The sequence below is a fragment of the Bolinopsis microptera genome, chromosome 12 (genome assembly GCF_026151205.1).
Source record: "Bolinopsis microptera isolate Bmic1 chromosome 12, MBARI_Bmic_1.0, whole genome shotgun sequence".
NCBI classification, from domain to species: Eukaryota; Metazoa; Ctenophora; class Tentaculata; order Lobata; family Bolinopsidae; genus Bolinopsis; species Bolinopsis microptera.
This window is the reverse complement of record NC_087083.1, coordinates 7,673,883-7,700,405: the sequence shown is the minus strand read 5'-3', so window position 1 is coordinate 7,700,405 and position 26,523 is coordinate 7,673,883. Positions and strand designations below refer to the sequence as shown.

The window sequence follows — 26,523 nt, the reverse complement described above, 5'->3', positions numbered from 1 at the left end:
TCGTCAGGGTACTACACAGTTCAACAAAGATCCCAAATGAATACGAAGCTGATACAAAGCTACATTGTGGTCATGCTGGTAACTTTATCCTTCGTCCTTACCAAATTCCCGGTTACATATGTCCGAATTACTACCTACATGTACCAGGAAAGCCTCCTTGATAATGTAAACTACCAGCGTGAGTTCTACTCTATTCTCTTGAGTTACAGTTTCCTCTTCTTTCACCCCTGGCTTCATGTTCTTAGGATTAGGAGCATCAAAGAGTTGGTCATTGGGAGGAGTCTATAACAATTTCAGGCATTATTAAGACGGTGAGTCTTAATTACTAAACAGTAAAGGGGGTATAATTATAGTAGGCAGTATCCAGATAGCCTGACCCCTGTTCGCGAACAGGTGTTCGTGAACAACTTATGACTTGATGGTTACCAGATCATATGACTGCATAATAACAGTACACAGACTTGCTTGCGATGATGTGAACCCCTTGACACTGAATCAAGCAGGGTTCACATCATCGCAAGCACGGTTGGTTCACATTATCTTTTACTTGAACAGTGACAAATTTTAATTTGATTTAAATCTATCACAGATCATAGTAACAGACTGAAGTGTAGCACAGTTTACCTACCATACTATAAGTTATATCTTGATGCAAGCTTGCATTCGCGAACAGGAGTCGGGCTATCTGGATACTGCCTAATAGTATAGGGGGTAAATAGTATGGTGAGTATAAGGGCGGCGGTCGTGCTTGCCAGCACTGTGATATATATATATATATATATATTTCATGGCTGGACTTCTACACAATAAAAGAAAGCGGTTGTGATTAGATCTTCGAAAGTCTTTGCATCGTTTATTTACATCAATTCTGAGAAATTATATCATTAAAGTAACTACAACAAATACGAATCATATACAATTGGGAATAAATACAAACTAAAAGCAGTGGGAAAATCTGATGAACTGAAATTTAAAAAAAGAAACTGAAAGCCGTTAAAAATGTACTCTTATCTTATCTCTTATCTAAATACTGATAACGGATTCTCGGAAAATCACTTAAAATCACAACAAAAACCTGTAAAATTTATACTTAAGTAAAAAATGTAATATGCACGTCTCTGGAATAATGGTATAACTAAATAAAATCTACAAAATATACTAAAACTAAAACTAAGCTCCGGCAGATTTAAAAAGTAGATGGTTACTATCAAGGGTGTTCATACCCCCAAACCGTTCAAGGGTTTTCAATTGGGTCTGGTAGAACCCCTCTCTAGCTTCCATAGCCTTTTCTTTGTCTGCTTTACTAATATTAGGCTCAAATACTAAAGCGTCTACTATAATGACAGAAAGGTGCTTACTAAGTGAGGAATTATAGCAGGCTATGGTACTAAAATCTAAATCATGATCAATATCTAAAAAATGGTTAACTAATTTACAACTTCTTATACCTTTCTTTATGTGACTCTTATGGTTAGAGAATCTCTTAGGGAGATTTGAGGTAGTATAACCGACATACGACTGTTTACAAGTCTTACACTCCATTAAATAAATGAGGTTATAACTCTGACAAGATATATACTTAGTTATAGGGAAAACTTGTTTAGAATGGTGACTACTAAAATTGGAACAGGGGGACAGGAAATTTTGCTTACAAACATAACATTTATGTATATAATATATATATATATACACTATAGTATATAATATATAATATATTATGATTGGCTACTGGGACACGTCATACACACGGTTGGATTGTTAAGTCGGTTGAAGTACCTTTACATCCATTATCACCATAATCTCAAATTATTTGTTATATAGTAGTGTTGAAAGTATTAAAACTTTTATATATATATAATTGTGGGTGGCGTCGTCTGCTTACAGTGCTCAATCAATATATAGTTTGACGAAAACATAGTTTACTTTGTCACGCTTATATTGTCTCGCTTTATATATAGTAAGATGTCAGCTTTCTCGATTAACCTTGTATTCATTGTATGCCTGTCAATTGTCATGCAAACAACTTTTTGAATATTGTCACGCCTCCATGATTGTAATATTATTTTGGCGATTGCTTCATTATTCTTCCTTGTTAGAGAATATTATTATCAGATAGCCATTGATAACACGATTCTTTATGTAAGAAGATTTCTGCGTGGACACATGGTCTTTAGATTTCAGGCTTTATTGTGTGGTTTGAAGCGGGTGCAACTTAAAGGTGCAATTATAATTAGGGTATATATCATGGTGATATAATATCATCACTAGATTTACAAATAACGAAAATAAACGATAAGGAGTATTTGTAATTGTCCAATAAATTGTATTCCAATAAATGTGTGACCAAAATGATCGGCGATTTTTATAATAACCCGTGTTAATTAGTAATTACTCTAAAACTTGGTTCAATCTTAATCGATTATGCAGGGGTTCGGGTTAAATGTGCAACTTTTTCATCAATTGAAACATTGAGGACTCACATACTTCAATTTGAACAGTTTCTAGTTTGACAACTTGTTATTGGCCTTCTTGTCTTCTTCATTTTCATGATCAAGCTTCCAATATATCAAAGATAAGGATACCAGTAAATATTTGAAATATTTGTTTCAAACAGACCCAGCAAGGAGACACAGCTCGGCAGGTTAAAAACGTACAATAAATACACCTAATAATTGCTAGCCGGAAATGTATTCCTGTCAGTCCATAAGAACACTATATTTTCGAGACATAAGGGGACTCATGGAGAGTAAGGACCTTCGACGAGGGCTCCATGATAGTCGGCACGACATTGCATTTGCAAGCGCAAAATTATTTTCTGTTACAGTACAGGTTTAGTTTCTTGATGAATAAATGAAAATTAAAAAGAAATCTAATTTCTTAGTAACCAGGAGGGCTAAAAATAAGTTATTTTTTTTGTTATCCATTATTTTTAAAGGTTTTTAGGGTCGAATCCATCTCAATAATACAGCGTTTCATATTACTTAATAATATTATTATTATTATCATATTATTTAATAATATTATTATTAAAACACGAATCTTTTCCGTAAATTACTCATGATTCATTCAATTTCAAGGATTTGAAAATGAGATTGTGGTTTGTCTCCTCAAAGACGATGATTAAGTTGTATCATAATAAATAATCCAAAACTGCTAGCCATAAAGCGATTCTTATAGTCCAGAGTAAATAACGGTTAAATTTACAAAAAAGAAACCTGCACGAGCTCGGAAATTACATAATAATATTAATGTGGTGTCTTCATGATCAGTGTAATAAATGGCGATTGTTTTTTAAGAGCAAGGTTTTTAAAAGTGTCTAAGATAACCAAAGCAAATTTAGAATCACTTCAATCACTCATATATTTAAATGTGAAACATTTATTTAGACTTAAAATCATCGTTAATTGTTGTAACGGTGGATAATTGTCCTATAATAAGTCGCCCTTCTTTTCAGGATTTAAGCTTTATCATAATAAATAAACATAAACTGCTGGCAGGAAAGTGATTCCTATAGTTATTTTCGCACTGAGACGTATTAAGGCGGGGACTGGAGAGTAAGGATCTCCATTCTCCAACAAAGACTTAATAGTCGGCACGGTATTGCATCTTAGGTCATGCAGACGCAAGGTTATGAACTGTTACAATAAAGGACTGGTTTTCAAACGAGTAGATAAAAGGAACTAGGAGGGTTACAAATAAGTTATTTTATCTTAACTTATTAGTGTTTCGTCTTATAATCGTTTTTAAAGGTAACGTTTTTTTATGTATCTAAGACGACCATGGAAATTTGAAAATAATCTCTCGTATTTTATTACTACAATTTTGAATGAAAGTGCATGGTTATTGATTGAATGATGTCACAGTCCTTTCATTGTTATTGTTAGTGCACCAACGAGCAACGTGGTCAGATCCTCACCGATAATTCAACGGTTCATATTAAAATACGAAACTTTCCATAAATTAAAAAAAATAAATTTAATCATGACTCACTTAGGACTGAAGTCAAAATTATGGCTTGGCGACTTGTTGATAATAATACCCAATTTGTTATTATTGTAGATTAGATCGTTCGATTAAGAAATTAAAATTGGGTTTTAAAGATAAATTGATAAAATGGTACCCCGCATACAGCAACAATTCTGCTACTTTGCGGGACTCACTGTCAACAAGATTCAGACGTCATTGGCCGAGCCAGACCTCGCTTCTCCTCCTCATCCTCCTCCTGCTGAAAAGATCAAAGCTCTGTCAGGAGTACTAAATCTAATGAAAAACGACGAGATTTCATTTATTTTTAGTAGCTTTTTTCGTTCATGGAGTCTGGAGCAACTACATAATCTTATTTCAGGTAAGCACAGACCATAATTAGTTTTTCAAACGTAGATTTGGCAAATGAAATGTTGTATCACGAACCATCCCGGTAGATCTAATTGAACATTTAAGATTAAGCTTATTATCAGCCGGATAGTTTAGAAATAGTTTAGACAATTTGATTTGAACTTGTATTTAACCACTTCTTAAGTGACTTGATTTGATTCTTGGATTAAGACCTCCAAGTCATTTGACTCTTTCTCTGCAAGAGTTTGCTCGTTCATGATTCTTAGAAAAATTATCGATTCATTTCGTGTCGTATCGTAGCTGTTTCGTAACATTTAGATTTAGTGTGTTTTTTTGTTTGTTTTTTTTTCACGATTGGTCTTCATTAAAAAAAAGATTTCCGGGTTTTCATTATGAATGGCTTCCGTGTACAGCAATGATTAACGGAATAGGTTAATAAAATAATAAAAGGGTCCTTATCTAATTAAAGTATTGAGTCATGGTCTATTGAACAAAATAATTCATTAATATTACGTAGTGTGTAATGTGTATAATGGATGTTGATTATTGACCTCGATTGATTCCCGCCATTTTATTACTTTAAATTTGTCCATCGACATTTTCTTGAAAATACTTCTAAAGCGAAAAACCTTTTAAGCACTTTGACGCAACATTTTGTATAGTTCTTACTTCTTTGACTTTTTTTTCCAATTTGTCGGAGCAATTTTCTATTTTCTCAATCTAAGTGCACTTAATATTTGTGAGCATTTGATTTCAATACACAATAAAATCCTCGCTGCCATTAATCCTACATCCATCTTCCATTAATATCCATCTGTCCTGAGGTTTTAAAGTCGTCCTCTTCTCACCTCCCCCGAAGTAAGAGTTCCTTCCTATTTTTGGGTCAGGTCTCTTTACCAAACACAATCACTATACATTAGATTATCTGGCTGGGGAGAATATAATTCAACAATTTAGCAATCTAATATTCCCGGTTATTTTCCTTTCTACTAAAGACTAACTTCATTGACGTCAAATGAGGAAGAAATTGATGAAGGATTCGATTAATATTTAATTTCCCCTTCGAAGCATTAAATATAGGATTACATAAGTTAGATCTTCTTGAAAACTTGAAACATCCTAAATATCTCTCTGGCGGCTGGCCCTCATCCACGGGACAACCGGAAGTCTTAATCAGGATTAAATATGTTTCCAAGGTTCTAGAATGTCCTGGAAAATTCGACGTCGGTACTTTAAAGCTGAAATTTGATTGCTTATCTTTCAGTTCTCCTCGTTTTTATCAGGTAGTTTCGTATTTTCAGACCGGTTTAACGCAGTACGCTTTGTTCATTACTAGAATATTCCTTACCCTTCAGTTGCTATTCTAACAAGTAGACTTGCAAAGAATTTTATCATCAAGCCAATTTATTGAGATAAATGTCTTTTTTCACCGTGTGTTTCTCCAGATTTTCGATATCATCCATGTGAATGAAAATTGACAATGACACCCAAGTTCAAGATTTATCGAGTCACAGAATACTTAACCTTTGTCTGGCCGAGAGGCCTTCCCGCCTTCCATCAAGAATCAAGAATACAAATATCATCGTTTAACAGCCATGATTTTATCAATCATGGCCGAATATAGATTATACTTATACCTTTATACTCTTATAGAAGTGTGACGTTAAGAACTAGATGCAGTCATCACTAATGATAGATAGCGCGCCAGAATACTTTCACGGCAAATAAATTGTGATCTGTGACTTGCACGTGTCTAGAAGGAATGTATCCTGCGAACATCTCATCTTCTTGCTCGCATACCTATCTTCTTGCTCACATACCTATCTTGTCAATCTTGCACCAACCATTTTTCAACATCCTGCACCCATCGCTTGCACATACCCTGCATCTTTTCAGTTCATTATGCACCCACATCATCATATTCTGCCCATTTTGTATTTTGGTCCTTGCATGCATTTTTAACCATTGTTCCATAACGCATTCGTTATTTCAATGCATGTAGAATTTCTGCAAATAATGATGATCATAAATGAATTTCGGCACGATAACCTGAACGTTAATATCGGAGAGCTATTATACACAAGGTAAAAGATGCGTCACCTTACAAATCATGGCGGTACGAGAGCTATTATACACAAGGTAAAAGATGCGTCACCTTACAAATCATGGCGGTACGAGAGAATACCGCTGCCGGTAGGGCTCCGGTCGGGCGCCGGTAGACCGTCGGTAGGGCGCTCCACCGGCGCCATACCGAGAGTGGTATCCGCTCGTACTAGTCAAACCATATGTTGGGCGAACATATATCTCCTCAAGGAAGAAATTGACAGACTTTGGCCCATTTCCGTCGGCAGCCCATACTGAGTAATATCACGTGGGTTGCCATGCAACCAATAAACCATGAGGGAAACTCCACGTGACACGTAGGGGCGACCACGTGCTATTTCTTTAATGGATCACGTGGTGTTACTTTGGTTAATGTTATGGACACTGGGGCTTAGACGACCCTGCTTCATTCGAACGGTTCAATTTGTCATAATTTACTCTCCTTAATTTTAGTTTAATAAATTTATGCTATTTAATTTTAAAGATTGTGGTTATTACGAGCGTGCTATAAAATTAATAAATAATTCGAGGAAACTTTGCTATTTTATTTATTTTAGCTGCTGGGTTAATATACTAATATTGGGTATGGAAATGGTACGGTCGTGGTTTAGCGCTCTTCTTAAACTGGTCTTGCCAAAAACGTGTTTAAGATTAGGATTAAGAAATGCCAAAACGTCCTTAGACATTTCCCGGGCATTACTAAAGATAAAGGTCTTTGTGGAGGGTGGAAAACTAGCCAAGTTTTTTCAACTGTTTCATTATTTCAGACAAAAATTGGTATCGTTACCATTTGCAACCATTTTAATTTGAAAAGAGCAAATTTTTATAAGTGCAACTTCCACTGCCGTGCTCTTTTTCCGAATTGACTTCACTTTATCGTCTAATTGTTACGTGACTTAATAGCACTATTTTACCTTTAAAGTATCATTTGTTTTAACTTTTAATGCTACCTGATCAGTACTGTACTGCTGATCTAGATGATTCGATTAATTTTTCCCTGCGTTTAGTTTTTACGGTTACTGCCTTAATCGTAGTCTAATTAGGAATTGAACTGCTTTTGTTTTGATACTTGGTGACAATTTGTTAAATAATTTTACGTATATAACTGGGTTTATCATTTATTTGTTCTTGAAAAATAGACATATTAATGTTTTAAATATCTTTTAAATCTTTTGTTGCTATTTATGCTATTTATAGAAATATAGCCACGTTTATATTTCGGCTGAAGCCTGAAAGTAGTGCAAACACAACAATAGACCTTTATCAATCAGCCAGAAAATTTGCGATTATCAGATTTTGTTGTGAACTTTGAGAAGTTAACTATCAATGCAGACGTAAAATGAATTTTATGCATTGGTTTCATACTGTACCGCACTTGCCAATTATCCTCGGTATCAGATAGCTATCAAGCTTTTCTCATTATCACAGAGTCCGTCCCGTGATAGTGCCACCGGGGACAGCCGGTACGTGGCAATTCATTTCCCCCCTCTGCGCACTATATAATGAGGTAATGTTTACAATTAAATTACAATTTATAACAACCCATTTTCCGATGGATTAGATCAGATCACAGTTGAAATGAATTTCCTCTCAATTACTCTGATATCACTTTCCCTGAAAGAAGCCACCGCAATGTTTACCTGCAACAGTCCTCCTTCAGGAATATCGTCCGACGAAATGGCTCAGTAATGAAATGCCCATTAAATTTTAACAATTTTTATTTCAGCGATTATGCTATGATTTAAGAAATGCCAAAACGTCCTTAGACATTTCCCGGTAATTACTAGGGATCAAGCTGAAGCTTGTCACGTGATGCCCATATAAGGAAGCAGTATAAGAAGTCAAGCAGAGAACAAATTGAAAATAAGCAGCGTATTTATTTTTGTGGAAGCATCCCCCTTTTTCTTAAACACAGATAGCATTTTGCTTCGATTTATTCACATTCTAAAATACCTTATTGATGTCACTTTCTAGCTTGTTTATCGGGTATTGAGAAGTCTACCAGAATTTGTTTTTAACTGAAAATATATATTTTAATTACGATAACAGAGTGACCTGTTAACAGTGCCATTAATTCTTTTATCATCGCAGCAAAACTTTTAAAATTTCCGACAAACAAATACAAACGAAATTTTATCGATTTCATGTGCAGTTTTCTTTCACGAACTAGGTCGACAGGTGAAATTATTAGATAAAATATTAAAAAGCGTCTTTAATTCTCTGATTTAAGACGGTGTTTTGCAACGATTTTCTGTCACCTTGAACTTCCTCTTCATCTTGTTTCATTAAGTGCTAGATCGTGGCCATCATACGTCCACAAATTTTGTGCTCTCCCTCGAAAAAATAACAAGTTAATTTTAAACGAAAAACCTAGGATGAACGATTTAAATCCCCCTCTATGCGAACGCATTAGTCATTAGTCATTAGTATTCACATTATATTATTGTCGTCTAGATATATTCCTGATGAGGTTATAAACATGATTTAATTGTCCTCTGAACCCAGTGATGATGTCCTCCATAATATCTCGCTCCAGATTATTATAACCCACACTAAAGACCTAAATAATAATTCACAAAATTAGTGTTACAATATGTAGCAAAATGTCTCCGACTTTGATATAATTGTACTGCGAACTAGATATCACATCCAGCTAAAGTGACGCAGTTACAAATTCATGTCAGTACACGCTTTGAATACCCTCTGAAGTCTCCTCAATCATCCCTACACCCCCTTATTACCAGTCTAAATAAAATGCGTTTGCACTGATAAATATTTAATCGTGCCGTGAGGATCCAGCCTCCATAGTGCGCGGCTCTCATCAAACAAAGGGTCTGCGTTACCGGGGTTACATTGTTACCAAGGAAACGTCTGTCTTGAAGATCAAATAACGGGTATATCTCCTGGTGGTCGCTAAGTCACTAGGTTCCCTGTTTACAAGTCTACACGAGCTCTGATCCGTGATCCTGACGGCGGGAAGTGACCTTACTTATTTGGCTTGTGTTCGACGTGACACCAGGCAGCCGCAGACACAATCAAATTAGGCTTTATATTATCACTCTCACTCACTCTCCGTTATTATGTAGTATATAGGAGCACTCAGTGGAGATAGTGATCAGATAAATCTGTAGCACCGTCTTCGGTGGGGGTATCATCCTGCATCTCTACTGCTCCTCTCTCTCTCTCTCTCTCTCTCTCTCTCTCTCTCTCTCTCTCTCTCTCTCTCTCTCTCTCTCTCTCTCTCTCTCTCTCTCTCTCTCTCTCCTCCTCTCTCTCTCTCTCTCTCTCTCTCTCTCTCTCTCTCTCTCTCTCTCTATCTCTCTCTCTCTCTCACACTCATTTGTATCAAACACTTTTTCTAATTAGTTGTAACTTGTAAGTCTTCTGTGCTAGACGCTTTACAATAATAATCCATTAATATGTCCCATGATTTGTTTCCGCAGATCCTGTTTGTAGTTTTACGTCATCAGTGGGGACTGATAACTGATACTTTCTTCATAGACCTTATCCCGTCTAGTTATTACGTTTTCTGTGTGTTTTTCCCGCGCGGTGAGAAGTTACAAGCTTGCTGTTCCAAATTGTCAATTTCCCAGACAAATTCGATGGCAAGTACCCAGTGGCGTAACGAAAGGCCCTGCTGACCCCGCTGTGCAGGGGGGCGCCGTCTTAGGGGGGCGCCAAATCGTCGTTTGAATGTGGGACAATTTCGAAAACTTAACTAAAGTACTAGCAAAACTGCGCGTTTTGCTCTAGATACACACTTTTTTAGAGATTTTACCGGCGTATTCTTTAAAATCACCTAATTTGTTCAATTTTAGGGAGGGGCACCAAAAGGGGAGGGGGCGCCAACAGGGGGGCGCTTTTTTCGGCAGGGGGGCGCCAACAGGCAACGTTACGCCTCTGCAAGTACCCCGAATTTTGTTAATTTGATTGTTTGATTTCGATCTTTGTGGAGGGTGGAAAGCTAGCCAAAGTTTTTGTAACTGTTTCATTATTTCAAAAAAAATTGGTATCGTTACCATTTGAAACCATTTAAATAGTGCACATTTTTATAAGTGCAACTTCCACTGCCGTGCTCTTTTTCCGAATTGACTTCACTTTATCGTCTAATTTTTACGTGACTTGATAGCACTATTTTACCTTTAAAATATCATTTGTTTTAACTTTTAATGCTACCTGATCAGTACTGTGCTGATCTAGATGATTCGATTTACTTTTTCCTGCGTTTAGTTTTTAAAAAGTTTCCAGTTACTGCCTTAATCGGAGTTTAATTTGGACTTGAACTGCTTTTGTTTTGATACTTGGTGACAATTTGTTAAATAATTTTACGTATAATTGGGTTTATCATTTATTTGTGCTTGAAATATAAACATGATAATGTTTAAATATATTTAAATATATATATTATATATCGTTTGTTCGGTACTCTTCGTTCTCTAAAAGTATTGGTGCGTGACCCACTTGCTATTTAGAGAAATATAGCCACGTTTATATTTCGGCTGAAGCCTGAAAGTAGTGCAAACACAACAGTAGCCCTTTATCGATCAGGCAGAAAATTGGCGATTATCAGATTTTGTTGTGAACTTTGAGAAGTTAACTATCAATGCAGACGTAAAATGAATTTTATGCATTGGTTTCATACTGTACCGCACTTGCCAATTATCCTCAGTATCAGATAGCTATTAAGCTTTTCTCAGTATCACACAGTCCGTCCCGTAGTATTGCCACCGGGGGACAGCCGGTACGTGGTAATTCATTTCCCCCTCAAATAAAAAACTGCGTATTATATAATGAGATAATATTTACAGTTAAATTATGATTAATAACAACCCATTTTCCGATGGATTAGATCAGATCACAGTTGCAATGAATTTCCTCTCAATTACTCTGATATCACTTTTCCTGAAAGAAGCCACCGCAATGTTTACCTGCAACGGTCCTCCTTCAAAAATACCGTCCGACGAATTGGCTCGGTAATGAACTATTCATTAATTTTTAACATGTTTTATTTCAGCGATTATGCTGTGATTTTGTATTCAATTCATAATCATTTTCTCTAAACGTAATCATTTTAGTAGCTCGTTGTTTAGCTTGGCTGGTTTTCGACCGAAGAAAAATCGGTTAGCATCTTCAGATCATTAAAGGACCATCGTGGTTATATCAGCTGGCTTTGCGCCAGTTTCATAGCTGACGTCAATTGAAGTGGGTTGAGGAATGATTCTGTGGGTGGTTTTGCTTTTTTGTTGTGGTCACCATGGTCGGTCTGTGGTCAGTAACACAACCATGGCTGATGGTAGACCTAATAACCTATGAGTGTCTCAGTAAAAGTCAGCCATCAAAATAGAACTGGCGTTCATTTGCTTTTCCAATTTCAACCGTTTAACATTCACAAGTTTAACGATCATGCGGCCTTACAGGAATAACTTTGTAATACAGACCCCTAAAAATTCCGCCAGGAACTTTCCAGATAATATTTGGTCTTAACATGAGCAATTAAATCTTGCAAGTTTCCGTCTGCAGAACCGTTTAGCGTTTGCTCTATAATCAATCAGTGCTGGCGACGCCACCTTAATGAATTAGCATAATATTTTCATCAAATTTGTCACGTCTTGCACGGAGTCACGGATTGTATTAAGTAGTGTGGTTGTGATAGAGACTGATAGAGACTGTCCGGCTGGAGGGCGCCGAAAATTCCAACTCTATCAATACAAGATTATTGCTTGTTAAAATGATTCACCACGTGTTAGAATGCTACAGTGGATTCTTATTCCTTTATACTATACAGCTGTCCAGTTAAAGACAAAAACATGTGACTTCGTTTGAGACAGTTTATACGAGTTAACTTTCCAGTTTAACACAAAAACATATTACTTCATGTCAGATATAGAAAAACCATGATGGTTCTGAGCAAAACTCAGTTTTTTACAGTTGACGGCTGACGCCACGAAAATAAACCCTTTCGCTGATCGTGTCAATCGTGTTGCTAAAAATAAGCTCCATTGTAAGCATGTAATGTTGTAACAGAATATTGTAGCGGAGGAGTCCGCCGACAATCTTGCACAAGCTTGTAACTGTCGCAAACAAGGGTCTTCCCTGCAGCTAGAGTATATGATACGTGGAAAGCACGTGGAACAAACGTGAAACGCGTGCGGAACACACGCGGAACGACGGGGCATTATTAATTTTCGTGTCATATCAGTAATATGCTGGGATTACTACAAGGAGATGATGTACAAGCATTTTTGTAGGTCGGACGTGTTAAGGTTAATTAATTTTCTAGCTTTGATCGCTACAAGATGTTAAAGTCCAACAAGGATATTTACAGTCACGTAAATATCATACTCATAGAGCCACGTATGATTAAAAATTCCTTGTATCAAAGGTAATGGTAATGAAGACTTGTGCCCGTTGAATGGCCAGGATGTAACCGCTTAATGGCCGGTAAATGGTTGCTTAACGGTCGGTATATGGTCGGTGTATAGCCACTATATCAATATGGCTGTTGCGTCATTACCACTACATAGTACATATTATAGCTATCGTAGAACGGCTTGTAGAGTTCTATTTTACATACTAGACATTAGAAGGCTGACCGCTGACGTAAAGGTTATATTGAAGTATGAGTATACGTTGACTCAATGACAATAAAAAATCATAAATATGGAGGGAACTTCAAGAGTGGAGGTGGATTTTGTAAATCAGTTATCCACGAGACAGAGTTTGTGGTAAACCGAGTATCACGATGTTGGGCTTTTGGACACAATGTGATATCTGATACAATAGTTTTAAAGTAAAATCGGTGTTTTAGGATCGCAGGGAATTTCACAGGGTATTTTATAGACCTCGTGTTATTGTTGAGAGTCTGTATTTTTTCCGTAGATGCCATTAGATGCCATTAGAATTAGATGCCTTGCTTAATTATTGACCTGTTTCCCGAGTTCAAAATCGACACCAAACAAAACCATGAAGGTTTTCCTGGGCCAATCTAATTCTAATCAAGAATGGCTTAATTTACATTTTGGGTGAAAGTTTAAACAAACTATCATTCACGTCCATGATTAAGCAACTTAAAACTAACAATTGGACCCCACAGATTTGCAGAAACCTCAGAAGTGGTTTTGACGGGGAAGGTGCTAAACGTTGAACCGTTGGGGCCGAGGACTCTGCTCGCGGTAGGTACGTTTCTTCATACTTCAACTTTCTCTTTAACTTTAAACTTTCCCTTTCACTTTAAACTTTCCCTTTCATCTATTATACTTCCTCTTTTTTCTTAATACTGGTCATTTTTGGGCGCTTTTTTTTATCACTCTGCAATATCAATGATACCAAAAATGCATAAAACTTTAACGTAATACAAGTTGTATTATGTTATAACATTATGCAGCATTATACAACATTATGTTATAACATTATACAACACAAACAACTGACTAACCTTTTTCAGAGGGCGATAATTGAAGTGGACTGCATCTACAAAACCCCGCGGGTAGTTAACGTTCAGAACATAATAACAGTGGAAGGTGTGAGCACGCATATAACTTCCTGCCTAAGTGTTGTCAAGAGCTACACTCGATACATTTTCTTTCTTAGTTCTACTTCAGAGTGAGTTATCATTTATTTTGAAAATTTGCATTACATTTTATAAAAAATATATGAGATGGTTAATTTTTTAAATTTTTTTTGATAAATCAAAACCTTTCTATACCGGGGGTTTTTTTACCCTGCACTTTTTATTTCCCCCAAGATCGGCCCGGTATAGAGGTTTCACTGTATCTAATTTTTAAAAATATTAATTTTAATACACCGTCTCATTTGTGAGCCTTTGATGAGAACTCCAATTCAAAGATTTTGTCTTTTATCGATAAGTGTATAATAATCATTCACTTTATTCGTTCGTGACAAACCGAGTCGGCCCATGTCCGTGAACCGTCTGTTACAAGCTGGGTAAGCGTTCAGGAACCGTTTGTGAACGGTTGACATATAGATCTTTCAGAATCTTCCAAAGTCACGTATTGCACGCTATCAAAGAAAGTTTCTCAAAAAAATGGAATAACGGATAAGTTCCGTCATGTTTTCATAAAAATATGATATTGTCCAGTCAAGTAGAGAAATTTGAAAAATTTGTAAAATTTGGAAATCTAATAATTTCAATCTAATCTAACGTACACATTAATAAGGTGACGGATAAACCAGTGTTAATGTTACTGTACATCATATTTGTGATGATGACAGTGTCTGGCAATGTTTATCAATCATGATACAGATATTACACGTTGCACCATGTGTCTTGCACAAACAAGTTTTACGTTTCTAAAAGATAACGGTAATAGTCCTTCAGTAAGTAATGTTATTATGATACCACAATTTGGATTACTGGTGTACTTTTGAATTCCTGGAACTAACAATTCTGCGGAAAAAACCCAACTTGTAAGTTTGAGTAAAGGCTGCGTCATTTGTAATTGAAGAAGACTGAGCATACTTGAATGTAATAATACTCAAACGAACTTATCATTTAACCTGAACCTACACTTCTAAGGTGATTATTTTCTGCAAAAAGTGCAGAATCTAATGATCACTCCGTTAATTCACTCTTTAATGATTTAAAAAACTAGCCGGTAACAATTTTTGGCCAGGTATTCACGTACACCTCTTGCTGAAGTCGTTAGAGCGTAGCATGGTGATAGCGTTTACCAAAAATTAGTCTGCCACTATCTGACATAATAAAACTGAAAAACGGACATAAATAGTCTTTCAATCTTGAGAAAGTGGTCTAAAATAAATTTTGGTCTAATAAGTACCGCATTAATTTATATATTGAAAATTCTGTTGAAATGATTGTCAATTTAACGGAATATCTGGGACTTCGTGGGGATCAATTCTTTCTCCTTTTTTAACAAGGCCGGGATTTAAACTTTTGAAGCCATTTAACATAGATCATTTGGACCAGCAAGTAAGAAAAAAAATTTAAATGTAAATCAGTCGATCGCTAGCAAAAAAGCCACAAACTCCTTGCAGTCAGCTGTACATTTATAATCCATTTGCTTCAAAAACCCAACAGTAACGGGACCTGCTATACAAATCTAAATATATCAATATATGTGATTTGTTGTTTCTACTTTACTAATTACTCTTTTACTGAATACTAACTTGTTTCAGTGATTTAAAGTATAATATCGACCACCAATACGAACAGAAAGGAGCATTACAGCTAAAAAAAAACACAGACCTATCTGCTATCTTAGAAGTTTCTTATCAGTCTAGCTTTCAACCTCAAGGCAGAATGTGTCATCAAAGTAAGTAAATCTTGCTTGATCGTCCGATCTTACAATCTTCTATATTTTATATAATTTCCCAGTCGGTCAGGCTAAAATACCATTTTATATCATTTGCATAGATCCAAATACAGGGGAGCCCAAATACAGGGGAGCCCGAATACAGGGGAGCCCGAATACAGGGGTGCCCGAATACAGGGGAACCCAAATACAGGGGAGCCCGAATACAGGGGTGCCCGAATACAGGGGAGCCCGAATACAGGGGAGCCCAAATACAGGGGAGCCCGAATACAGGGGTGCCCGAATACAGGGGAGCCCAAATACAGGGGAGCCCGAATACAGGGGAGCCCGAATACAGGGGTGCCCGAATACAGGGGAGCCCAAATACAGGGGAGCCCGAATACAGGGGAACCCAAATACAGGGGAGCCCAAATACAGGGGAGCCCGAAGTCTAGAGGTCAGGTTTAGGTTGGATGTTGGTTAACTTGAGGTCGGGTTGAGGTAAGATTGAGGTTGGGATACGTAGACGGGGTTACAGTGTGTCAGGATATTTTTGTAGACTATTTTTCATGCTATTATTGCTATTTGTAGCAAAATGCACTAATTTTTGACGGGTTCATGGAGGCCACTGTATTTTTGAAGGTAGAGAAAATCAATCAAGCCAATTTTTAAAAACCACAGCAAAAAAACATCATCGTCGGTCCGACTTCAAAAAGTCTTTGATTTTGCCGGGTTAACAGTTCAGCCTTAACCGTACCTTCCTGTGTAAGGAGATACACGAGTCCGTTCTTATAATCACAGTGTTACGATCCCGGCCGAGCTAGACAAGATCTCAAACTGTTCGTTAGTGGAGTCACGTGAGAGTCACGTGACCGCCCACGTGCACGTGTCACGTGATAATGCACGTGGAGAAGCCTGTGAGAAGGGAGCCCTTGTCCCCCTTTCCCTCGTGGTCCGAGCCCTTGTCATATCAAGACAAAACGACTCTTTTTGTAACCGGCTGAAATCAACAAAAACCAGTCCGGGGCAGCGGTAGACGAATAAAATATAAGCTTGCGACTCCAGGAAATTAAGGGTCTCCGGGACTAACATTTTCGGATGGTTTTCAAGCTAACCAAGACTGACAACCAGGTACATATATACCAATATTTGCTACATTGCAGCCAGGTTTAGCTGTAGTTCTCGGTGCAAGTCTACCTCGAACTCCAGGGTCCTAGACTGATAATCCAACTTCTGGTCCAGCACTAATTAGCTTTGATGGGTTCGCGAAGGAGGTGGTCGGTTAAGTCCGGCTGTTGTGGGATCATTAGGAAGTTTTACTTCTAATAATTAACAGAAGTTTAATTAACAGAAGTTTAATTAACAGAAGTTGTAATTCTCAGTTTTAATCAGGTCTAGGCCAAGTAAAACAGCTTCCTTGCTTTCTTTACTTTGTAGGTGCTCATTGTAAATTATATGTGTCTACTGTCTTGGTTATTTGCCAAATGAATGAACATGTAAATTGTAAGTGGCTTTTAATGACCATCATGTGGCACCAATGTTTGTTGTTTTGCCGATACAATTGATGACACTTGCCGACAACATACGGACCACAAGGGCTTAATTCTCAGACAAACATTTATCAACACGAATCCTGATTCTTAATCATATGAGTTCTGATTCTTTACAGTTTTAATTAAGAGAGTGAAGTAAAAGTTCACTACTTAATATTATCGTCTTGGGCCTGTATGACGGTCATCTGCTGAATCAGACCAACTGTAACAGCATGGCTTCATGTGAATATGTGGGGGCCATTACAGCCGTTCGTTGAAGATTGGATTCGATTGTACAGATTGCAGACAGAAATGCCGGGTCGAAGTATAGAGATAAGTAACCTCCTAAGTAACCTCCTAAGTAACCTCCTAAGTAACCTCCTAAGTAACCTCCTAAAATCATAACAGGGATTGTTACCCACCATATTCGACGTATGGGCGATATAAGGAGACTGAGTGCAGTATAATAAAAACCATAAACCCCATTTTCCCATTTAACAAAAACAATAAACTGTTTTCCAATGGAGCTGTAATGAAAACATTTCAGATTGCGTAGAAGTATCCGAATGGTCCGAATGGGGCAACTGTGAAGCTAGCTGCGGAAAGAGTGTTATGAAGCGTAGTCTCAAGCTTCCCCTGGGAACCAGAGTCAGAAAAAGACATGATTGTTCTAAAGTTGAAGAAAGGGCATTATGTGAGGTGGGTAGTTTAAACGAAACATTTTAAAGTCATTCTGCGTTAAAGAATATTTCAGCTTATCCAATTGTTACGTGTATATTTTTATACTATAATAATTGGCAAATATGCAGCTAAGTCGAAATAGAAACACAAATTTTTATTACCGGAATTGTCAAACATAAATTGTGACAAGAAACAAAAAAATTCCCTGTCTAGATCGTTAAGAGCTCGATGGTGTACCGTTAACTTGTCATTTTACCCATCAACCATACAACTGTACATAAACTATGTTTGGGATCTAAACTAAAAGCCCCTTTATACATCCGTTAATGAAGCAAACCACAGTACAAATTAGAAAACATTCTTGTCCAAATTCGGGTCATTACTGAGCATGGTGATAATAGTGCCTTGTCTTGAACACGTCTTGGCAGTACCACCATTGTTCGCTGTACTCCCCACTGAGTAGACACCACGCGGTGCTCCACTTCGGTTAGATCTCAGCTCATTCACGAAGTTGTTTGTAAAGCATATGAAGATGATGGGGTTAAAGCAAGAGAGGTAGAGGGGTAAGAGGTTGTTGTAGATGTAGAAACAGATCACTTGAAGTCTAGATGTCTCCCAGTCTGACAGGCCAAAGTACCAAACCTGAAAAACAGGTAATTTACCCATTGAGACACGTTATTGCTGGCATTGCTTTAAACGTTCGAATTCTTTACGACCAGAATCAATAGAAATCAAACTCTTCAGTAATCTTACCAGATGCATCACTGTGTAAACCAGTCCACCTGCGTTTGCGATGAAAATCCTCAAAGTGGCCTTACAATTGTCTACTTGGGATTTGGTTCCAGAACGTTCTGCTTCTGGAAGATTGCCAAATGTCACACCATTACTCGGGCACTTTTACTGTGATTTTGACAACTTGATTGTAAAATTACAGCTATTCTTAAAGCGTGTCTAACATGCAGACAAAGTGTCAAATTGTTACTATTTTTAGAGTAAGAGGTTATATCTGGATTTAAAGTATTCTATTATTGGCTTCTTTGACGTCACACTACACGGTTTCAATGATAAATATAAATCAAGGTTTTAAAGCCGAAAGGTTCGAGTCAAATATAGCAACTATTGAATCATAATCTATCTGGAAATATACGATTCCGACCATATGCAAGAGTATCCTAGTCTGAATTATAATAAACCACATACCAGTTGAATAGTAGTATAATTGAATGATAGCCAGTATAGAGCAGACAAAAGACACCAACTGACAAAGAAAACAGGGCCCCCAGGATAGCATGGTTGTGGTTATCATACTCTTCATACCTGAAGTAAAAAGGGGTGTTATCACTTTCACTTTCACTTTCACTTTCACTTTAAAAACAGAAACATAAACTTATCTTAACATAAACCTTGAGACAAAGGGGTTAGAGGATCTGCAAACAGGAACTTTTAACTTCTGACAGAAGTTCTGAATGTAAGTGCATCGTGAAGGCAATTTCAATATTAAACGTTGTGTTTTTTTCTTAATTATAAATTTGATAATGTTTGCGAATTTCTACTTACTCGCGTGCTCAACCCCCAATAAAATAGGGTTCACTAAACAGTGTTTCCTGGGTATTGGTTATCGGATATCATATTTACATATCACCTCTAATCGTTCAGGAACCTTCAATACATGGAACTATAAATATAGGATCACTAAATATAGGAGCGTCTACAAATAGGCTGCATTCAGTCGACATTGGGGACAGGAATAGCTCCCGGATACCATATACGACATAGTACCTTCGGGGTATGTCTGTTCAAGACCGCAAAAACATTGTCAATCATGTCTAAAAAATCAATTATGAATTTTGTTATTAAGATTCCGACTCGGATTCCGACCATATGCGAGAGTTTCTTAATCTGATTTATAATAAAGCATACTAGTTGAATGGCTTATGGCAGTATAGTTGGATTGTTTTTCAACTAACCTTGAGTCTGATTAAAGTCTCTGGTCAGTATGAAGATGTTCTCAACTGTTTGTGACAGGGACAGATAGTAAGCCAGCTTATCTGAGGAGAAAGTCATTAGGTTTAGATATTTTCATGATAAGCAAGATTTTTGGTGCTGAGCCATTATACATTTGCAAATACCAATTACTGCGACCGATTTGATATGTCCTTGATAGTTTTCTTCCTAAAATGCATAACCAAGGATTTGATCGTAAGCCAACTTATCAAAAAATAAAGTCATTAGGCTTGGATCTTTTAACATTTGATTATTGGGATCAAGCCAAGGCCTCTATGCAGATTGCAGAACCCAATTATTGTGCCCAATTTGATAAGTCTTTAAACGTCAATAGCAAACCGACGAGTACACTAGAGTCCCCCGCTCTAGAGTCCTGCTCCCTGTACACACTACCCGTACCTCTTACCTCGAATCAATGAAATCAATTTAAATCGTTACGCCATCAAACTTTTTATTATCAAACTTGACATTAGAAAGAAGTTTTACCCGAGAACATGACGCTAAACACCGTGATCACGTATATGAGGTAAAGGACTATAAACATTACACTGTATCGCATCTTCAGACGGCCGAACGGGTTCTTTATCTGATAAATAAAAATTAATAAGCTTCTTGTTCAGAATAGGTTATTGAGAAATTACCTGTAAGATGACTTTAATGACAAAAGATATTAAAACATGGTTTTATTGCTAAAACATATTAATTCTTGCACTATAAAATAAATCTTTGTGTTTGAAAAGAGACAACAAATACTAACTTGAACGTATCTGATGGTAGCCAACACTGCCAAAATACAATTCGGGGTAACCAGCAGGGTGTAGATAGCAACTCCCATCACTCTCTCCCAAAGCTTCGGCCCAAAGTTAGCATTGCAGTGGTACATCTCATAGTATTCGTAGAAGTAACAGTTGGGGTCCTCTTTTATCGATATCTTATGGGTGCGTGTTAAGGATTTCCGATTTCTCAGAAACTTTTGATTTATCGTTAGAAACGGTACGTGGTCAGGAAAAATAGATCCACGTAGTGTAATGTCAGTAGTCACTAGTCACGTATTCACTATCATAGAACAACTAATGTAATAAATTTAAAGATCAAACATTTCTGGTAAGTAATAGTAAAACATTTCTTTGTAACGCACCTTGTAGATGAAGATTACAGGCAAAATCAAACATGTCAGAAAGTCAAATACTGCAAGAACTTTGTAAAGGAACCTGGGCACTGTGGACTCCTTTCTATGAAGTATAATTATTAATTATTAACTATGAAACAGTTCTTGGCGTTTTGTAGACAAAACATGTGACTTTATGGAAAGGGAAAGTTGAAAGTTGTGTTCTGTTGCTTGATAAAAATGGAAGCACTTCGCTACTACTCATACACAAACTAAAAAAGAACAGCAAAGACTCACTTGAAGTTATAATAGAAAACAGCTGGGTTCAGGACAGAAGATGCCACAAGAGGGAGGATCAGGAACAAGATGAAGATTATATCAGGATATGAGGTCCCTCCGGTACTGATTAAAGACATGTTTCACAGTGGACACTTGTTGGAGTTGTAGGAGGGTTAAATTTATGGTACTTGAAAGGTTCAAAGATCTGAAAAGAAATCCAAAAAACAACAGTATTGTTTGTACTTTGGATGAAAATAAGACTAGGTCGAAAATACAAATCTTGTGATATTTGCACATCCGAATAGTTTGTAACTCAAAATAATTACATTAAAAATCAAATTTAGAGGAAAGAGCAAATGCTGGCATTCGATAATATGCTTGCCTAATAATAGGCGTTGTGGTCTACAGCTGCGCCCATGTATTATAGTACAATTAAATTATGTAAGTATCCGGAAACATAAGTTTGTTACATTATAATGTTTGCCAGGTGACTGTCAGAAACTCGCACTGTCACCCTACTTTACCTTGCCACTAATCAAGTAATTATAGGAGGTTTAAATTTAAGACTACGTTCATAATAACCAAAAGAAACAAGGGATACGAGTTAAACGATGTATCATTTCCTGTTGAAACATAATCACTAGAAACTGCCCTTTTTTGAGAATAAGTAAATAATCTACTGTAAAAAGTCAAATAGATAAAAGTCTTTAAATAAAGCCAATGAATACAAGGAATGCAAGAACACAAGGATCACAGGGTAGCGACTGGCCAATATTTGATTGTACTACATGAATACAATACACGACAATATTTAATGATCATAAAAAACCTCAACACTACACTCAGCAACAACAAACAAGATTACAGAACTGCAGTTCACCTCATCACGGGTCACTGCAGCTTAAACAAACACCTTCACACCATTTGCAAATCAAACACCAGTGCTTGTCCTATATGCGGCGACGGAGAGGAAATCAGGAAACTGTCTCACACTTCCTTGGACAGTGTCCGGCTATTGCCCAAATTAGAGGTCAATATTTCCAGTACTACTACCTCTCTGTCAATGACATATTCGACAACCAACACATCACCACGATTGTCAATTTCGCAAACCGCACCAAACGCTTAATTGTGCCGGAAGAGCTGGATCAGACCGGGGTGACTTATTATCTCATATGCTGTCTATCTCGTCTCGTTTTACTTTTCCAAACCCAGCTGGCACTTAAGCGTATCATTTTGACTCATGTCACTTTTTACACCATCCTCCACCATTCACTCCGATTTCACCGGCAACCTTCCCCAGGGTTGCCACACCCCAGAGGTAGGCAGAGCATCTCAATGCTATCCTCTCGTGGGCTATCTTGGCCCAGCCTCTCTTTAAAAAAAAAATTTAATGTTGGAGGAAATGCGTGAGAAGATATTAATTTAGTACCTGTGTCCTACACCTTAAACAACAGTTTTTCTAAAGTTAAATCATGATATTCACATAATAAAAGATGGTAAGCGATGACCTTAATTCTTCACATTGTCTTTACAGTTCACATTACGTCTCTCTCTCTCTCTCTCTCTCTCTGAGAAAGGAAGTACCATTGACGATAGTTTTCACTCCGCTAACTTCCCCGCGAGGTCACCTGGGATGAATGTTATGTATATAACAATTCGTTACCATTATTTTTAGTAAACGCATCGATGATATAAAGAAATATAAAACATAAAGGCATAATGGCACGATGATATCACGTTTGAATCATACATTATTTTGGGAAAGAAACCATATACTAATATACTTGCACTTTTAAACTATTGAACATTGAGCGAATGAGCGTTATTCATGTTTGTAAATGCAAGCTTAAAGCTAAATTTCCTTATCCTGATCAGAGCCTTTTCCTTGTCGCAACAAACGGGAACAATACAATTTTTACCCCATGGAATCATTTCAGCAATGCGACTAATAAATAATGTTCCCATCCGGATATTACCTACAAAATAATATGCTAATGATAATTATTTCAGGTTTGTCCGTGCGAGGAGCCGATAAGATCCCTGAGTAACATATACGAGCTGGAAAAGCCTATAGAAACTTATTTCGTGCATGATGGATGTCAAAGTACGGAGGTTGTGAGAAACAAGTGGTGTGTCGGGCTCTGTGAAGACCACAACAGGTTAGTGAGGTTGAGGTTACAAGTTAGAGTCTCTCGGAATTTTTTCAATAAAAATAAAGATTTTAAATAACAATTGTATAAGCAAAATTGAACCATGTAAATATCAAATAACGGAGTAGTTCGCTGTTTATTAGTCTCATGATTGAAATACTGATATCTGGATATTATCCGGTTGGAAGAGACAAGGACAAGTGAAACAAGGAAGTTAGGAGTAAGGGCAAATTTTCGGCGTCAACGCCATCTTCAGGCTAAAATTGTTATAAATGTTAGTATATAATAAATGCTTCTATACTAGTTAAAATGCTAAATTAAAATTACACACACTGAATACAGGTTACATCAAATGGTATTGTACATTACATTGAAAATAGTGATGTACACACGTTTTACACTCTGTCCAAGTACAAAACTTGGACAGAGTGTAAAACGTGTGTACATCACTATTTTCAATGTAATGTACAATACCATTTGATGTAACCTGTATTCAGTGTGTGTAATTTTAATTTAGCATTTTAACTAGTATAGAAGCATTTATTATATACTAACATTTATAACAATTTTAGCCTGAAGATGGCGTTGACGCCGAAAATTTGCCCTTACTCCTAACTTCCTTGTTTCACTTGTCCTTGTCTCTTCCAACCGGATAATATCCAGATATCAGCATGTAAATATCTGTAAACTATAAATATATGTACAACCATGCTTGCTAAACGTTGAGTTTCTTTCTTCAATTTGTTTCTAATTTCTCCTCACCCAATCAGTGAGAACGTACCAATAAGATGGGGAGTGGAAACATTCCGAATGATTTGCTATGACGGCAGAGTGGTATTTTATAATGTAGCTATAATCCAAGAATGTGGCTGCGTAAGACAGAATGTTAATGTCAATGATGACGATATCATCAATAGTCTGTTTGGTTTTAGTTGACGAGATGGTCTCTCTGAAGTTATCTTCCCTGGAATGATCGTGGTTAGTTTAGTTATTATCTAGTTATTATCTAGTGATTATTTAGTGATTATTTAAGTGATTTTTTCATTCTGTGGAAACTTCTGTTTTTTTAATGGGGACGTATGATATCGAAAATAATGCCCTATAAGCAATAAGGCATAAATAACATATTGTAAAGTTAGCTGTATATTTGTATGAACCAATTGTTTATGTTAAGCTGAAATTTACACCACCATACAATTTCAGATATGCACTACACATTGTTACCGTTGTTTAAAAGCTAAGCCTATACTAGGACACCAATTCAAGAAGAAGAAAAAGACTTAAAGAAATTCTTTGATTCCAATCAGAATTCAGACCAAAAAGATCAAAAAACACTCGTTGGTTATTTAAAACTTGTAAATAACACTTATGATTAAAAAATAAAGAACTTGATGATACTTTGAACGATTTCAAGTTTATTTAAAGTCGCTGAATGGACATCGAAAAGTGAAATTGTTTATTTGGTTATTTGTTTGGTTGAAATGAAACGTTAGCTTTAGAACCTTAAAATCCTAGGATAGTACCAAAGCAAGATTAATATTTACAGTTTTAAAAAGTATCATGATTTTAACCATGGCATTGTGGATTTTATTCAGTGCAACCTATTTATTGCAACTTACTTAAGACTTCCAGTGATGATTTAAAAGGCATAAAACTCAGTAGGACTTCAATAGTAGGACTTCGATTGGAGTCGCATTGTGTGTACAGTACATTCTAAATATTGCTATGAGTCCTTTTAAAGAACTGAAAAGCTACAATCTACAATGCAAGATCATACCTGGTATTTGTGAAACGTCAAATCACGTGACGGACCACGTGACGAACCACGTGACGGACCCTCCCAATGGCGTCTATCGTCGTATCCTGCCAAAAGTTGGATTATAATAACAGGCAAAGCATTGACAAACACCTGCATTATTGTACCACTAAGCTCTAGTCACATCCGGTAGTCCGACACGTTGAAATTGAAGTGGTTAACGGTGATTTATGGCGATTAACGGTGATTTGTTGTGATTAACGGTGATTTGTTGCGATTAACGGTGATTTGTTGCTAACCGTTTTTAATTCCATTAGTTGCACTAGAAATTATGCGGTAAGTCCGTTAAAGACGCGGCAGGTCAATGTAATCATGTTTAGGTGCAGCTTTATGTTCTGGCTAGTAGCTTTTGTCGCAGTGCAAATGTTATGTGAATTCATACCCATAATTACAAAATTAGTGATAACAAAGTCTTACATGAATCGGTAATATCGGCATGTTCCACATTTGTCCAGTTAAAAATAAGATTTCATCTCAAGATCAGAAAAGCATCACGGATCCTTTTTTACCATAACAGTTGGTGATGATCGACTGAAACAGAATGTCATTGTTTGAACGGCATTATTGTAATTTTGTAATCGCTTTGGTAGATCCTAATGTTGTGTAGATCAATGCTTTGTTGTCTGAAAAATGTTTATTAGTTACCGAGATATGCACTGGACTCCAATGTCTTATTTTGAAGTGACCGACTTGCACTCACTGCAGCCCCTTATAAAATATAATTTCATTTGTTTTTCGTCTTCGAAGAAGAATACTTAGAAAACATATTTAGTAACTTTTCATCATTTTAGGTTTAGGTGATATTTGTACATAAATTACCTTATTGGCGATTATAATATCAGTTTGAATATAAGAACCATAAACACCTTCTTTTCTTAATCTTTACGTAATCTACTTAAAAAAAACTATTTTTCTTTAATATTATAATATCAGCTGTAAAAATAATCGCCAACTAGATATATTGTGTTATGTTAAATTTAGATTTTATGAGCTAGTCTAACTACCGAATTAAACATTGTTATAATGATGAACTACTTTATACCTGTATTGAATCATTATTATTCATTTAACAAGCTTATTAGCATATATTTCGTTTAAATCGTCTGCGATAAAGTCGAACAACTTATTGGTTTTCCATCATTTATATCTAACAGTGACCTTTGTGTGACCTTTGTCAATGTGTGACCTCTGTGTGACCTTTGTGTGACCTTTGTGTGACCTTTATGTGCTACAACTGGGT

General features: G+C 36.5%; 2 protein-coding genes across 2 annotated transcripts in view; one reads left to right on the top strand and one right to left on the bottom strand.

Annotated features, from left to right (window-relative positions):
- Positions 1-1,818, bottom strand: part of LOC134824622 (uncharacterized protein DDB_G0284459-like) — a 132,526-nt gene extending 130,708 nt beyond the window's left edge. The window contains exon 1 of the mRNA XM_063836552.1: positions 1,803-1,818. The gene's annotated coding sequence lies outside the window, so the exon portion shown is untranslated. The remainder of the gene's footprint in view (positions 1-1,802) is intronic.
- Positions 1,819-7,840: 6,022 nt separating this feature from the next.
- LOC134824308 (CCN family member 1-like) lies at positions 7,841-26,157 on the top strand. The gene is made up of 8 exons (XM_063836132.1): positions 7,841-7,901; positions 13,532-13,610; positions 13,883-14,040; positions 15,595-15,731; positions 17,790-17,941; positions 23,328-23,476; positions 24,238-24,445; positions 24,671-26,157. The coding sequence occupies exons 4-7, from the start codon at positions 15,719-15,721 to the stop codon at positions 24,401-24,403; spliced, it is 480 nt and encodes a 159-aa protein (XP_063692202.1). The 5' UTR covers positions 7,841-7,901; positions 13,532-13,610; positions 13,883-14,040; positions 15,595-15,718; the 3' UTR covers positions 24,404-24,445; positions 24,671-26,157.
- Positions 26,158-26,523: the final 366 nt, after the last annotated feature.